This window comes from Myotis nattereri (genome assembly GCF_964212035.1).
Source record: "Myotis nattereri genome assembly, chromosome: 2".
Lineage (NCBI taxonomy): Eukaryota > Metazoa > Chordata > Mammalia > Chiroptera > Vespertilionidae > Myotis > Myotis nattereri.
In genome coordinates this window covers 153,637,475-153,654,673 of record NC_138076.1, presented here as the reverse complement: position 1 = coordinate 153,654,673, position 17,199 = coordinate 153,637,475, and the positions used below count along the sequence as shown (strand labels likewise).

At 41.4% G+C, this 17,199-nt stretch overlaps 1 protein-coding gene across 1 annotated transcript in view; it reads right to left on the bottom strand.

The window, feature by feature from the left end:
• The window catches only part of WIF1 (WNT inhibitory factor 1), a 77,449-nt gene that overhangs the window by 9,223 nt on the left and 51,027 nt on the right, over nt 1–17,199 (bottom strand). Inside the window, exons 4-7 of the mRNA XM_081084506.1 lie at nt 10,043–10,183; nt 8,988–9,083; nt 7,879–7,974; nt 1,395–1,490 (exon numbers count right to left, since the gene is read on the bottom strand). Coding sequence (XP_080940632.1) covers nt 1,395–1,490; nt 7,879–7,974; nt 8,988–9,083; nt 10,043–10,183 — 429 coding nt within the window. The remainder of the gene's footprint in view (nt 1–1,394; nt 1,491–7,878; nt 7,975–8,987; nt 9,084–10,042; nt 10,184–17,199) is intronic.

Genomic DNA, 17,199 nt, shown 5'->3' with positions numbered 1-17,199 from the left:
CTCACAGATACCTTTATCAGAGCTGGGTCACTAATAAGAACAGAACCACATCCTGACAGTTAATTACATGTTCTATGGAAACTTCAGAGGTATTTCATGTGAACTCTATAAAAAATGGTTACTTCATCTAGTACTCATTAAAGTACAAATGCCCACAAATAAATTAGAAGTTGAAAGTTAAAATAGGAAGTCGGTTTTATTCAATTTTGAACCCACAACTTCAGAAACTATGACTGCACCAAATGCAGTGGTGTTCTACAGATATAATGTGGCTGGAAATGAAAATGCCATATTCCAGAACCGCCAGAAAGGCAGGGACACAGCACCCTCCGCAGACATGCTTACATTGCTTTTGCGTCTTCCTGAGCAGAGCTTCCATGTTACCTGCCTCCTGGATCATAAAGCCACCGAGAATGGAGTCGGCTCATTTCTGAGTTTAATAGAGAATGTCAGTGACTTGCTGAGGATTACATGGATGGTAGGTAGCAAAGCCAGGACAGGCAGTTTGATGTCCTGATTGCCAAAACAATGATTATCTACCACATTCTACTTGTCAATTTTTATTTTTTTTGTATTGGAGCATGGCTAATATATAGTGAAGGCTTAACATGCCCCAATCTTAAGTTTACAGCTCAACTATTTTTTTTTACATAAATAAAACACTCATGTGACACTTCATCAATCAAGATACAGAGCATTTTTGGCAGCCCATCAAGTTCCTTTGTGCCCCAACCACTACTCTGGTTTCTACCATCATCCATTAGTTTTGACTGTTCTTGAACTTCATAAAAATGGACTCATGCAGTATGAATGTTTTTGTGTCTAGCTCCTTTTACTTAACTTCTGTGCGAGTCATTCATGTTGTGGTATGTGCTATTAGTTTGTTCTTCTTTATTGGTGGGCACCCTTTTTTCTCCTTTTTCTTGAGTCTGCCCTTTTCTCTTAGATGAGCTACTCAGCTCGGGAACCCATCTAAGAGAAAAGTTTGGGAAATGTGGCTGTGAGTAGAAGAGAAAAGACTCTATTGTGTACAGGTAGTTGAGCAAATGCCAGCTGTCTCAAAGCTCTGGTCTACATCTCTAGGCTGAACTACAGGCTCTGCACATGAGAGGGGGGCCAAAATCACCAAGAATAACGCAGCATGCTGAGTAGCCCACACCCAGACGTAACTGAGTCAGAGAGCCTTTGCTCTGAGTCATCTGAGCTGAGCTATGTCACTCTGCCCCACCTTTAGCCAAGTGAATGGGGGCTGAGTGTAGTGAAAATAAACCACTGGCCTGAGACCTTGGACAAGTGATTCATTGTCTCTGGGCTTCAGATTGCTAACATAAAGGGTTAGATGGAATTGCTAAGGTCCCTGAAAATAAAAGAGAATGCAGAGGGCCAATACTCACTTATTTCACACTGTTCTCCCTCTAGTCCTGGAGGGCAAATACACTTTCCAGGGTAGAAACAGGTCCCTCCATTAAAGCAGGTAGTTGAGCAGTTCGCTGTGAGAATGATAACAGGGTATTGCATTAGATGGTAGGTTAAATCTAAAGAAGAAAAAACTTCACTTACAGTTAGGTGATACTTTGGAGGCATCTGCTTCTCACACATTTACTTATGTAGTAAAGTACACCACTGTTCAAACACAGGAATTGGAACCAACGGGCTGACCATATGCAGACTCCAACAACCTGATAGGATACCATGCATGCTCTATAGTACCCACCCCGAGGGGTTACCTCTTAGTGGAAAGAGATACAGTGTGTAAAAAATTATTTTTTATTTTCTTATAAATATCTATACCCTTAAAAGAAGACCACTATAAATCCCCTGCATTTTTTTAGAAATTCAAACATTGCTTTTATGTAAAACAAACATAAAGCTATATGGATGTGATAGAAATTTTGCATGATTTTTAAAGGTAAAATATAACCCTTCAAAGAAATTTGTTTGGACTACATCTTCAGCTTTCACCCTGCCCAAACCCAATTCATGTCACCTCCTCTCCAGTTAAGGTGACACTCAGTGGACCCTTTGCAAAGCTCCTCACTTATATTAGTACTAGAGGCATGGTACACGAAATTTGTGCATGAAGGGGGGGGGTTCCCTCAGCCCAGCCTGCCCCCACTCCAATGGGGACCCCTCGGGGGATGTCCGACCACCAGTTTAGGCACAATCCCACAGGTTGGACACCCCTCTCACAATCTGGGAGCACTGGCTCCTAACAATTCACCTGCCTGCCTGCCTGATTGCCCCTAACCCCTCTGCCTGCCTGTCTGATCGCCCCTAACTGTTTCTGCCTGATCACCCCTAACTGCTCTTCCCTGCTGGCCTGATTGCCCCTAACTGCCTCTGCCTGCCTGATCACTCCTAACTGCCCCCCCCCCCCCCCCCCCCCCGCTGATCTGATCTTGCCGCCAACTGCCCTCCTCTGCCAGCCAATTTGGTTCTGATTAGTCAGTTTCTATGCCAGTCAGCATCAAAAGCTCTGCCTCCTAGGCAGCCATTGGCTCCTTACATTCACCCAGATTTGGTTCTGATTGGTCAGTTTCTATGCCAGTCAGTGTCTCTGGGCCTATCAAAACAGGGCCTGATCAGAAAGGCAGGGCTGATCAGCAGCCCCTGTGGAGGCCTGGAGAGAAATGGAGGTGTGGCTGTTGGTCAGGCTGGCAGAGAAAGAGAGGCAAGTTCTGATCAACGGCTGCCACAGAGGCTATGGATCAGACCCTGCCTCTCTCTCTGCAGGCCTCTCTCTGGGCCTGACCCGCAGCCCCCTAGGCAGTCAGTGCTGGGTCGGGGTACCCACAGCGGCCCCAATCAGTGCTGGGTCACCACAGCAACCCAGCACTGACTTCCAGTCTGGTCGAGCCTTCAGTCGTTATGACCCTGGCTCTTTATTATATAGATTCTTGAGCCAGATTTGCCTTAAAAGCTGTTTGCAATAGTGAAAGGAAGAAATATAATGTCTAAAGGGAAGTAATGTCCTACTTCCACATAATGCTCCGTGGAAAACACCCCCCTTCCTTTTTTAAGCTAAAGGAAAAGGAAAATGAAGAAAACTTTCAAAGTTGAAATAGGTAAAAGAAAGAGAAGTCCTAAGTATTCAGATCCAACAAAGGAGAAAGCAACTTTTTTTTCAGAATAAGAACAGAGATTCATCTTATGTAAAAGGGATTTTTAAAAATTTGACTTTTTATGGTGTTTGGAAGAAAGGATCACTGTACTCAGGAAGAGACGGCCTGCCGACCCTCGTGAGGCGCCATAGGCAGGGAAGTGGCAGCAGCATGAGCCAGGGAAGAAGAACTTGGGTATATTATTGTGGGCGTCCAATTCACTGGGCCTTCCAGGTAAAAATCGACTGTGGGATTCGCACTAAACCCTCTCTCAGTGTCAATGTCTGAAATTTGACTGTTCACTGGCACCTAAAATAGAGGGAGGATAGAAATGGGGACGGGGGAGGGGAGAAAGGAGCAAATATCTAAAAATAGACAAGTTGGCTCATTCTATAAAAGAGATTAAAATAAAAGCTTGGATTCTCAGATTCTCAGCAATTCCAGTTATATAGCCTATTTGTTCTTGTCCTATATAAAACAGGCCAAAGTTGGCTATAGATGAACAAAAGCTGAAGTAACCTTCCAGTAGGAAAATCAGAAAGGCAATCCAAAAGTCATAAGTGTGTGCTTTCTTTGTGGAAAAGAAGTCCAACTAGAATGTTCTGTGAATATCATAAATGAGAAATGTTTTTGTTTAAAATCCTAAGTATCTCTCAGCTTAAGACAATGATGTACTCATTTAGGCAAAATCAAGCCTCCTAGCGTAGAGGCAGGTAGAGGCGGGGTGGCGAGGGAGGGGAGCAGCAGCATTTGGGTATAGGATTCAGAATTTGGATTTAGGAGAACCGGCTGTTAGAGTTTCCTCTTTGCTTCTTGGTGCTAGGATTGTTAGGGCTGGAAGTTGAGCCTGTGAGTGCGTCCTGTCTCCCCACTGGTCCCAGCTTCTCCTGGCGATAATATGATGTGAAAACAACAGGATCAGCACCCACTTGGCTGCAGCCCTCTGGACACTGTCCCTTATTAACATGTAGAATGCAGTGAACCTGGGAGCTTATTTGAAAGTTACAGAATATCACAAAGCTGGTCATAGAGTCTGGCCACACTCTTAGTATTTGCATAATATGTTACTGTCCTGACCAAGCTCATCAACATTTCTGCTGTGCGATCATTCTTGACCAGAAAATTGAACCGCAGACAGTAAGTGACTTTCACAGGCACAGAGCGTACGCAGGCCAATACTTAACTCAGTTCCTGAAATTTGTGCCTGATGTTCCAAGAGCCAATGAAAATTACTCTTTAATGTTTCTTTAAATATATAGAGCTAAGGTCTAGCTCCATGCCAGTATTTAAACAGTTTTTCAAAAGCTCTATATTCCCTCTAAACAATAAAAGCATGTTTTGTTGAGGGAGTAAAACGATGTTTTTTAATGTTTCCTGGTCTCTAGTGAGACCAAATGAAATTTCAACAGATTTTCTAAAAGAATTTTAAAAATTACTTGGAATCTAACAAGGAAGAAAACTTTTCATTTAAAGGTAAAATATTTCCAAGTGTAAAATGTACTGGAATGTAGATATTTTCCTTCAACAGTGATCATGTAGTGTTTGTGAACCCATACCGATAGAAAAAACAATGCCACTGACATTACACTGTGCAACCTACATCAATAACAGCCATATCTGGGTAAGCAGGGCTCACAAATGTTGTTAAACCTGTTAATGCCTGAGTTCCTCATTCAAATCTTTGAAGGATTTGCTTTATTTCCTAATAGTTTCGATATAACATGAATTTAATTCAGCTTCAAGAAATGCCCAATTTTGAAATAGCAGACATGCTGAATGCTAAATTTAGACAAGTAAAAAAAACAACAAAGATTCACAATAAAGAATTTTACTCACTGGCTGTTAATTATTATCAGTGTCATCAGTGCTTAATTTTTATGAATACAAATTTTTTAAATTGTTTCTAACTCAATGCTCTACTTTTAAAAGATTATCTACACTAATAAAAGAGGAAGATGTAAATTGACCATACCTTCACGATGCCCACCAGCCAATCAAGAGTGAGTATGCAAATTAACACAACAAAGATGGCAGGTTAATTTGCACACACAGGCGCCTAGTGGCCAGGGGCATTCCTCACCTCCCCAGCTGCTCCAGGCCTCTGGGCAGTGTGGGAAGGCGGAAAGGCGGCTCCAGTCCAGAGCGAAGGCATAAAGGCGGCTGCCGGGAGCCGGTCCATGCTTGCTGTTTCAAGGGACCTGGCATATATGGCATACTGTTCTTAATATGTTTGCTCACCTTCTAGGCACTATGTGTTTTAACCAAGGTCTCTGAGAAAGGTTGTTTCCCCAGGTAGGGATTTTCCCCTGAAGTTAGGGAGGGAATAAAACCCCTCAACTAAGTGCCAGGCGGGTAATTAATCACTTTAACTACGAACAATCATGCTTAAGCTACATAATCTTTACTCCCTGAAATGGAGATAAGAAACGCCCTAACCTTTGTAATAGAGATTGATAGGATTGAATCAACTGGTATAAATACAGATGTTACAAGACAGCGAGACACAGAACTTAGAACACAGAACTTAGAACACAGAACTTAGAACACAGAACTTAGAACACAGAACCTACACACAGAACTTAGAAGACAGAACCTACACAGAACCTACAGACAGAAGAACTTCGCTGGAGAGAACATGGCAAAAGATCCTGGACTGAACCTGACTACAGAAATTGGCAAGAGAACCTGACTAGAACCTGGTGACTGAACCTGGCTGGAGAACCTGGACAGAACCTGGCTGAAGAACCTAGCGAGGGAACATGGCTACAGAACCTGGCTGGAGAACCTGGGGAACCTAGCAAGAGAACATGGACACAACCTGGCTGGAGATCCTAACCAGAACTTCGCTGGAGATCCTGAGCAGAACCTCTCTGGAGATCGAGACCAGAACTTGGCTGGAGATCCTGGCTAGGCTGCTGATCAACTGAACGCTGTCTCCGTGTCATTCCTTCTTTGCCGACTCCGTCTACGCCTTTGGGGACCCCTGGACCTGCTGGGGTTGGACCCCGGCAGGTGGCTCTGGCCTGAGTGAAGGCGGTGCCGGCAGCCAGGGAAAGGAAGGCCCATTCTTGCACGAATCTTCGTGCATCGGGCCTCTAGTTTAAAAATAAAAGGTAGAGATGGTCTCACATATTATCTCAATTAGCTGTGGGGTGGAGGATCAGGGGTCAATGGTTAATTTCCAGTTAAGGAATGGGAAAAGCAGGACCTACAGGGATATAGAGATATTTGCCCAGATCCAGAGTGACTCCTGGAGGAACCAGGACCTGAAACAGGTGGCCTAAGTGTCAACATGGTACAGTGGAAGACATGAACCAAGCCGCTCAAGCTCTGTAAACCTCATTTAACTGGAAAAGTGATGGGTAACATTTTACATATCTCAAAAGGTTGTTGGGAATAAAGTCAGATAATTGTATGAAAGTACTCTGTATCAGAAAATAGCAGGCAATTTTTATTCTGACTCACGCTCTTTTCTTTAGCTTTTCTTCCTTTTATTATTTATTTTTTAAAGCTGCTCATTTCAGTCTTAATTGGTGCTAACTGCATTATCACTGAAGAGACATTTCTAAAAAATAACACTCATTTTATTTCAAGCATATATTTATTTTTAAAATAGTGCTCTACTCATGCAACCATTACTTTTAACACAAGGACAATTTCATTAAATGCATACACTTTGCAGTATATTATTTAATCTTTTTCCATAAAAGATGTGAACTGGGCAAAATAGGTATCTTGTAAAGAGTATAAATCATTCAATAATAGTTAGGACTGAGTTTGAGTTCACTTTTTAAGAGTAACTCTGGCTGTGATGCTGCATTATAGGAAGGTGGAACCTGATCTCTCAGGGATGTGATCTGTAAACAGAGCATTGAACTGGGGGTCAGTGGACTTCTAGGTCAGGCAATTTGGAGCAGGTTGTTTCATCTCTGTCTTAAAAAACTTATTAGGACCTACCAAAAACCCATGTGGCAGGGACAGCTAGTTCACAAAAATCCAGCTCCCCTTCCATACAGTTGTCAGTGGAAGACAGCTGTTCTGCCAGGGATGACATTTCTCCTGCCTGCATCTAGGGAGAACCATGGGGTTAATTCCTACCTATGGAATAGGTATGGAACTTCTGTGGGTCACTACTGAGGCAGGTGTGTGTGTGTGTGTTTTGTTTTTAAGCAGTGCCTGCTCCAATCTCTATTTCTCTGCTTATTGGCTGGATCCAAAGAGCTCCAAAACTCTAGATAGGATCACAGACGGAAGGCCCCAGAGTCCCTGAGTCACCGCATGGAGCAAAGCTGCCCTGCCCACTGACCAGGTAGGTAATTCCTGCACAGGAGCATTCTGTAAGTGAAAATAAACTGTTACCGTGTTAAGCTACACTATAAGTTGAGGTTAAAGTTATTACAGCAGCCAGTTAAGTGACACACACTGTTATTAAGAGTGATGCTATATTAAATATGTCTTTTATCAAACATTTAAAAAGTAAATAGAGCCCTGGCCAGTGTGCTAAGTGGTTAGAGCATCAGCCTGGGCACCAAGGGGTCAAGAGTTTGATACCCAGGGGCAAGTACCTGGGTTGCAGGCTCGAGCCCCAGACCTGTCGGGGCATGTGTGGGAGGGAACCAATTTGTGTGTCTCACATTCATGTTTCTCTCTGTGTCTCTCCCGCTCCCTTCCTCCCTTCCATTCTCTCTAAAAATCAATGGAAAAAATATCCTTGGGTGAGGATTAATAAGAAAAAGCAGAAAGGTCCTTGTTCTTAAAAAACAACAACACGTGTTACCTTTATCACAATTGACTCCATAGAATCCCGGTGGGCAGATGCAGAAGCCAGGAGTGACACAAAGCCCGCCATTCATACACCGTGGTGTGCAGAGGGCTAGTAGGGAGAGAGAGCTCTGATTAAGGCCAAGTAGGGTTTCGGGGCAGCAGCATTATAAAAATGTCAATGCGATAACAGGTCTACATTTTCAAGCTTGCTGGTTGACTAAAAAACTGTCACTCTTAAGAGATGTAAGTTCTCTAAATTAAAATTTATTTTTGTGCTATAAATAAGACGATGTTTTTTCATATCAGACTATTTTTTTAACCATTTTTATGGAAGAGAATTTTGAAATTGTTCTCTTTGAATGACTGATGAAAATTTGCCCAGAATTATTATTTCAACGAAAAGATGTGGTCTTAAGACTGTAAATATTTTTTTTCCTGCCCTATTTCCTTGATTTTCTAAAATAAAATGCAAACAAGACAAATTCTTACTTCTTGAAAATGAAAAATATATTCATTATTTCAGTCAAATAAACTCTTAGTATTTAAGTATATTGTGGTTAATACACATTTTCTCTTTATCTCTTTTTTTCATATAACTTCCTTAATAGTGATTTCATTTAAATGGATGTACTCACTACACAAATGATATTTATCTTTTTTTTTATTTTTTGCCTTAAAGAAACTTCATAACTCAGGGATAGACTTAATTGTGAATTAAGTTACTTTTAATTGGAGAAGCAACTTTCAAATCAATCAGAATACTAGCTTTTAAAATGCAACTTAGGTAGAGTGAAAAAAACTCAAAACTTTTATAAGATAATGTCAAAGTATAGTGTATACAATCGTTAATATTTTTCGGGGTCAGGGCAAGGGAGGAGTGGCCACAAAAAAATGTAGACATTGCACCAAAGTTCTCTGACCCTGTCACCACATATTTGGATTTAACAAAAAACCATTCCTAGACGAAATAATTTTCAATAGCTCTTCTGTGTCTTTTTGGAGATTTCGTCAACCCTTATAATGAGACCAGAAAAATAATTTCAGGGGATGTGTTAAAAGTTCATATGGGGCTCCTGTGTGACCTCCATGTCCTTAGGGAGCAAGCCAGGGAAGCGCCTTTACCTTTCTCACAGTGAGGGCCATAGAATCCATCAGGGCACTCACAGACACGCCTCTCATTACAAAACCCTCCATTTCGGCACCCTCCTGGGCATTCAGCTTCACCAAAGAGAAAGAAACAAGATTAAGTGGACACCTTTGAAATGTTGGGTGAACTACAGCGAGCATGAAGAGGGAGTGGTCATTTTCCTACAGTGCACCAATGATCATAGTTCGTTGAATACCGATACTTCTACCCCTTTCTCTCTAAACCACTTGGACTTCAAGTCTTCTTCAAAATAAGATTGTGTATCTCCCAATCTGACTTCGAACAGTAGGGGACTCATGGAAGAAGGCAAAGGAAGCCTTATTCTGCTGTCATCCCCAGCTATCAATCTACTATACCTGCTTAACTTCATGCTGAAATGGAATGAATGACCATGCTCTCAATATTCACTCTCAGAGGGTGGAATGATCTCTTGGTGCATCTTTACAGCACAGAAAGTTTCCAGAGCTTAAATTCTACGCTGGAAAAGTTTGTACCAGGATGGGAAAGGAGCCAGGCCTGCCTGCTTAAGTGGGCATCCAGAGTGTGGGGATGAGGTGCCTTTGCCTGGTGGAGATCGAAAGCATAATGGTGGCACCCTGTCCTCCATGGAAGTCAGCAGCACCAAGCTTTGGGCAGGGGAGTGGGGAGTGTTGCCTTGACGGGTGGCAGTTGATGCTATCACTGCCAACCTTGCTATGAGAATCCAGAACAAGAAAAGGGGGGAAGTCATGACCATACGTGAGATACCCCTGAGGACTCCCAAAGGATGCACTGGATGAGGGGAAGGAGGGAGGTAGAAGGCAGGGCATTCTGAAGGAGGTATTACAGTTCCTAAAACAGGAGTGGGGCCAAAGCAGAGAAAGTCTTTCTAGGTACAGTTACTGGCCCCTGTGTGTATCACCCTCTCCTCCCATTGGTATGATTATAATTACACTAACATTTACCTACCTACCTACCTACCTAAAATTTTTGACCCAAATCACACCTGGAAGCCTTATGAGCTTTCTCTTGAGTCACCATCACTGATTACCTTGTTGACACGTTTTAAAGAAGATAGCATTCTGAGGCGTTTGTAGGATGGTGTTGCCTTCAGAATTCATTACAATCACATTCACTTCAAATGCTGCTACTCCATCTTGTTTTCCAAGGCATGGGAAACCAACTTGAACAACTAAAGAAAAAGAAAGTATTAAGAAATTGTTTATCCATTCCCTTCCAGTTTTACAGAAATCCTGGTAAGAGAGACAAAGAACAAAGCAATAATGTTCACATTTCATTATTTGACATCCTTGTACCTCCACTGAAGTAGGGAGTGCATTTTGATCATCTGGACATTCTCCACAGAACTTGTACATGATGCTGGGTGGAGAAAGAATGAATTACCCTACTAATATGGAATTGGGGATATTTTGTTTGTAGTCTGGCTTGTACTATCCAAAAAAGATTTTCTCTGAAAAGTAAAGGTACAAATAGGCAGCATAGATTAATTAGTCAGGGGGAGAAATTTAGTGGGTGTCTTCACCAGCTTCCATATAATCCAAAAAACAACTAAAACTCAGCATTTGAGAATCCATTAAATAAAGCCCTAAAAGCAATACCCCACTAGTTCACTCTGTGTGCTTGAAAGTGACAAAGTACCTTCTTTGGAAATATTCTGTAAATCAAACTAGACTCCAACCACTGAACTGAGTTAATGAAGTTAATATTTTCTCAGGCTATTGGTTAATATTAAGAAGTGTCCATATCTTGGGGAATCTAGAAGAGAGGTTGGTTTGATTAAATAATCTCATGATAGCCTTATTTCTAACGGTTTAGGTTCCTAAAGAGGAGGCCACTTCTATTTTGTGAGTCTAGTCATCATTTAGGGTGTGTATGTGCTGACTTAGGAACAGAGAGGGCGAGAAGGGCACCAATGGTGGGAATTGGCTCAAGTCACTGACTGAGAGACTGATCATGTAAATTTCTAAAAGCCACTTGGTTATCATAACATATCTACTGGGACTGATCTAGCTGATCCATTAGACTTTAGTTCTTCCTTAGAAATAGGAAAAAATATGGCTAAGAGATATACACATGAAATTTTGCTTCACTTTGTTTTTGTGTGGCAGGTAATAGCTACTGCCAAGTTTGGGAAAGGTATACCAAGCCAAGAAAAATCCTTTCCCTTTAGAGTTTTCATAAGCCTTTCCCTTAGGTTTATAAGAAAAAATGAGCTGGAAATTGGTCTGCTCTTTTCCATATGTCACTACACACAAGCTTGGTCATACAATCTTAACGTGCTTTGGCAACCAATACTCCTCGCAAGATTTTGGCATTGTCACTGTTCATTACTGTTCCAATCTCAAAGTAACACGGATTTCCAGTCCTCCTTAACCTTAAGATATTAGCATTGCAAATAATCAATTATGTGATGAAAAGGATATACAGATATTTTAACAGAATAAAAAGAGAAAGCTGAAGGTGTGTCTGTCCCCATTGAAAGCCTTGGTTTCATAGAAACATGAACAGACTGTTAACCTCAGAGGGAAGGTGGGTGGGAAGAGGTCAACCAATGAACTTATATGCATATATGCATAACCTGTGGATACAGACAATATGGTGGTGAGGGCCTGCGGGGGGCGGGAGGAAGCGTGCTGGAAGAGGTTAATGGGGGGAAAGGGAAGACTATGAAATACTTTCAACAATAAAGATGGGCGGAAGGAAGGAAGGAAGGAAGGAAGGAAGGAAGGAAGGAAGGAAGGAAGGAAGGAAGGAAGGAAGGGAGAAAGGAAGGAAGGAAAGAAGGAAGGAAGGAAGGAAGGAAGGAAGGAAGGAAGGAAGGAAGGGAGCCTTGGTTTAATGAAATCTTATATATGAAAATTCCAGTTTACAAAACACAAAAAGCGCATAACCAATGGACATAAGACACTGGGGGGATAAGGGAGGCTAGGGGACTGTCAAGGGCGGGGGGAAATAAAGGACACATATGTAATACCCTTTGTAATACTTTAAGCAATAAAAAAAAACAAAAAACACAAAAAGCTATTGTGGGGATTTCCACTTCAGCTGGAAGCAAAGGAGCTGATGAAGGATTTCTTTCACCTGTTAACTCTGTTATAATTTTCACTTTGTTCAATTATACATTTTTATTTTTCTCATAAATATTTTTGGCTTATTATTAATTAAATTTGTTTGGATAACATTGGTTAATAAAATTAAAAGTATTTCATAGTCCTCCTTTTCTCCCCATTAACCTCTTCCAGCCCGCTTCTGTCTCCTCCCTACTCCCCCACCCCACAGGCCCTCACTACCATATTGTCTATATCCATAGGTTATGCATATATGCATATAAGTTCATTGGTTGACCTTATTGGTTTCAAGTGTACACTTCTATGATACATCATCTGTATAGTACATTGTGTGCCCACCACCCACAGTCAAATCTTCTTCCATCACCATCAACTACCTTTAGCTCAGCGGTTCCTTCGAATCAAGCCTGTTCTCATGAATCCTCAGCATGGATAGGTAGGCCAATAATTTCCCCAAGGTAAAAAAAAAAAAAAAAAAAAAAAAAAAAAGGTGGGGGGGGCGGGTAATGGAAGAACCTGAATGGATACTTAAAGATAGATCTTTAAGAATCTTCCTCATCACATGTCATTATCCACACTATTATGTTCCAGGTGTATCTTTTTCCTGGACCTTATTCAGCCTCCACTTTGCAACCCTCCCAATTATTTCAAAGAGGCTTTCAAGTTTTATTTTAGCTTTCAGAATATTGGTATGCAAGAGATGTTTGTAAGTAAATGCTTTGTTACTGTTTATCAGCATTGTTAAGAAGAACTGCTAGTTTGTCCATATTTTCAGATGTGCTAAAAGCAAACCATTTTCAAATCTGGCTAAGGTACAATTGCATGTTCACATGCTCCAATCATCTGGGGGTGCTTCTAGAGAGTTTGGAGTGCTCGCATGAAAGTGTGTGATTTGCTAACCTGACCTCTAAGTCCGTCAGAGTGAAGAGATGCTCAGAGAGCTCCGGCCTGGGGTTCTAAAACAGATGGCTCTGAATCATCCCAGGGGAGAAAAACCAGGATGTAAAATCCAATAGAAACTTCAAGGAGGAAAACACCATAAATAACTTTCTTTAGGGTTTTCAAGATGATTTTTCCCTCTAAATGGTTAAATACAAGTTTGAGTCAAAATACAGACCAATTCATTGAACAGGTGAAGCTTTATTGAGTAATTACTATGTGCCAGTCACTGTTCTAAACAGTGAGGATACTGTAGTGGGAAAGACAAATGAAAACCCCTGCTCTTTTTGGTGATTATGTTTCAGTGATTTATTTTGAAGACATTTTGTGATAGTAAAATATTTTAATCATTTAAAAAATCTAGAAAAAATCTCCATTCATTGATAGACTCTTAGGTTTCTCTGGCTTGGCTATTATAAATAATGCTGCTATAAACACGTGGGTGTAGATATCTTTTTGAGTTAATGTTTTGATTTCCTTTGGATATTTCCTAGAAGTCAAATTGATGGATCCTATAGTAGTTTACTTTTTTATTTTTGAGGAACCTCCAAACTGTTTTGCATAGTAGCTGTACCAAATTACATTCCCACCAACAGGGCAGAAATGAGCCCTTTCTTCAAATCCATGCCATCATTTGTTATCTCTTGTCTTTCGATAATAGCCATTCTAGCAAGATGGCTATGAGGGGATGTCTCATTGTGGCTTTTCTTTTTTTTTTAATTTATCTTTATTGTTGAAAGTATTACAGATGTCCCCCTCTTTTTCCCTATTGACTCTCTCTACCCGGCACCCATCCCTCCCAGGCTTTCACCACACTATTGCATATATGGTTAATCTCTCCCCACCCACGCACTCCCCACCCCTGCCTTCCATCTGAGATTTGTGAGTCTGTACGATGCTTCTATGTCTCTGAATCTATTTTGTTCATCAATTTATTTGGTTCATAAAATTCCACATATGAGTGAGATCATGTGATACTTAAGCTTTCTCTGACTGGTTATTTTGCTTTCATTGTGGTTTTAATTTGCATTCACCTAATGACTCATAATGTTAAGCATCTTTTCATGTACCTGTTGACCTTTCCTATATCTTCTTTGGAGATATGTCTTACTCAGGTTCTTGGCCCATTTTTGAATTATTTTCTTTCTGCTATTGAATTGTATGAGTTCTTTATATATTTTCGATATTAAACCTTATCAGGTATATGGTTTGCAAATACTTATTCCCATTCCATAGGTTTTCTTTTCACTTTGTTGATGGTTTCCTTTGCTATGCAGAAGCTTTTTAGTTTGATGTAGTCCCACTTGTTTATGGTTTATTTTTTTGCTTGTGTTTTAGGTGTCATATCCAAAGAGTTACTACCAAGACCTATGTCAAGGAGCTTTATGCCTGTGCTTTCTTGTAGGAGTTTCATGGTTTCAGGTTGTACATGTAAGTCTTTAATCCATTTTGAGTTCCTTTTTGTGAGTGGTGGATATGTTAGCCTCATCTCAGCAACTGACTCTACCCAGACTAGATCACTTTCCGTTCCCAAAGATGTGGCCCACCCCCACAGGGCCTGACTGCACACCCACCTGCTGTGCGGAGTGCTCTTTCTCCTCTTTCTGTCCAGTGTCCTTCCACTTACTTTTCAAGATGCAAATTAAACTGCACCTGCTCTCTGGAGCCTTTCCGAACACCCCCTGCCTATGTCACTTCACGTACCTATTTCACAAACACCTCTCTCCATGATTGCATCATAATGTCATGATTTAGTTATGATTCTGCAATCTTTGCTAGACCTGAGATTTTCAAAGGCAAGGACCATATCTATTTGTTTTTGTAATCTACGCATCAAGTATTTGTCTGTCACAACCTAGGCACTGACAGACACAAAGATATACCTCATGGGAGACACACCCATATCCTTTATACACACAGGCATACACTTGCGCATATACACATGCACACTCACACTACACAGAAAGAGACAAGAATTCACCATAGACAGTGGGAGATATAGGTGATAGGATATTAACAACATGCACCCAGAAAAACACATGTATAAAGAGAAAGAGACATTGAAAGCAGAAAAAGCATAGTCTCCACTTCCAAAGAATAATAAAAATGTGAAAATTATGTTGTGCTTTTACAACAATAATGACTAGAGAGCCACTTTTACCAAAAGATAAATGAAATTAGGCCAGATGCTGTAAAATCCAATGTGGTCTAGGTTGTATAATTGAAACTGAGGTACATTAAAACAACTCAGAAAAACTAAAGCAGATTGCACATAACTCACATGGCGTTCAAGTACACAATGATGTGTGATGGATTGCATATAAACAACCTCTTCTACAGAAGTAAACAACAAACATATTCTGATGAAATACCTCTTCCACGCTGAGATGAGCATGGTGCTCATGCAGTCTCAGCCTTAGCCTCCGGTCACCAGAGCCACTGCCCTCACAAGGGAGAAGGTGAGAACGGGTGTGGGGGGGGGGGAGAGCTCATTCTCAGCATCACGTGATTATACGCTGCTCCGGGATTATAAACCATCCACACAAAGGGTCCTCAGTGCTCGGAGCTGTGCTGACAGCCATTCGTTCTCTCAGCAAATACTGAGCCTTCTCCTCTGGGCTTCACTTTCTGCTAAGGACTGGGGCTCCAAGACGATGGTCCTCCCAGCCTTAGCACCTATTTAAACGTTTCTAGACATTGGGTTCCTGAAAGTCTTGATTGAGAAATACCGCTGGTCTCTTGGCTTCCTGGCATGACAGGGACGGAGTGTTCAAAGAGGCAAAGCCTGGGCTTTATGGAAACTTTATGTTTTTTGTTATCCAACTCCGTTATTTTACGGAACCACCCTGCAGTTTGTATTTCCTGTTTTTGATCCCTGCAGATGCCAGAGGCAGGCACTTCATAACTGTTAAAGATCAAGAGTTTTCTTTTTCAATGGGTAGGCATATAAGGAGTCAGTGGGATAAAGGAATGGCTTAGCAGCTTGGGGGTATAAAATAGGCCAGTAGAATAATGAACACTACCTGAATGCTTAGGAGCAAAGACACACTGTTTTGGTTACTTTGTAATAATTCAAGGTACCCTCATTGTTCCTACTGTGGAGACTGAGCTAATGAGGCTAATGAATAACTGCTCTGCAATGGACTGAAATTCCCATAAACTTCTTGCACCTGCATTTTTTGCAAACAAATCCTACATCTGCCACCAAAACCTATTGTGTGGGGGAGTTGTACATACAAAGTGTGTGTATGCTTGTGCACAAGTCACCTGGTCCTGGAAGGCTTGTTCTTTTTCAAGTCTTCTTGCCCAAAGCATCATCCGTTTTTCCCCTCTAAATTTTATTACTTACTAGAGGCCCTGTGCATGAAAATTCATGCACTGGAGGGGCGTCCCTCAGCCTGGCCTGCCCCCTCTCACAGTCTGGGAGCCCTCAGACGCAGGAGGCAACCTGGTGATCAGGGGAAGGCGACGCCCCATCACACCTCTGCTGCTGCCACTGCCGGCAGCACAAGCCTCGGCTGGCCCTGGTTACCTGAGCCTCAGGCGGCCCTGGGCAGCTGGGGGCTGAGGGGACTGGGCACCGCCATCTTGTGGCTGTGGGCACTGCCATCTTTGAGGGTGTGGCAGTCAATTAGCATATTCCCTTCTTATTGGCTGTGGGTGCTGCCATCTTTGCAATGGTGTGAGAGTCAATTAGCATATTCTCTCTTTATTAGATAGGATGATGGTCCCTAAACATGGTCCATTAAAATAGTCTCACATCATATGTTCAAACTCTTATTGTTTCAATATCTTAAGAAGTAGAATTTCAGTAAGCTTTTTTTTTTACTACTCACAAAAAGTGAATAAAGCTGAGAAGATTTAAGCTTCAAGCATTAAATTATAAATTCAAAAATTTAAGACTTATTGAGCAGGTGTAACTGTGTCATTAATGTAATTATGCATTTTAGCCTGGCTGGTGTAGCTCAGTGGTTGAGCATTGACATATTAACCAGGAGGTCACGGTTTGATTCCCAGTCAGGCAACATGCCTGGGTTGCAGGCTCCATTACCAATGGGGGGCATGCAAGAGGCAGCTGATCAATGAGTATCATCATTGATGTTTCTATCTCTCTCTCCCTCTCTTTTCCTCTCTGAAATCAATAAAAATATATTTTAAAAAATTAAAAAGTAACATGATA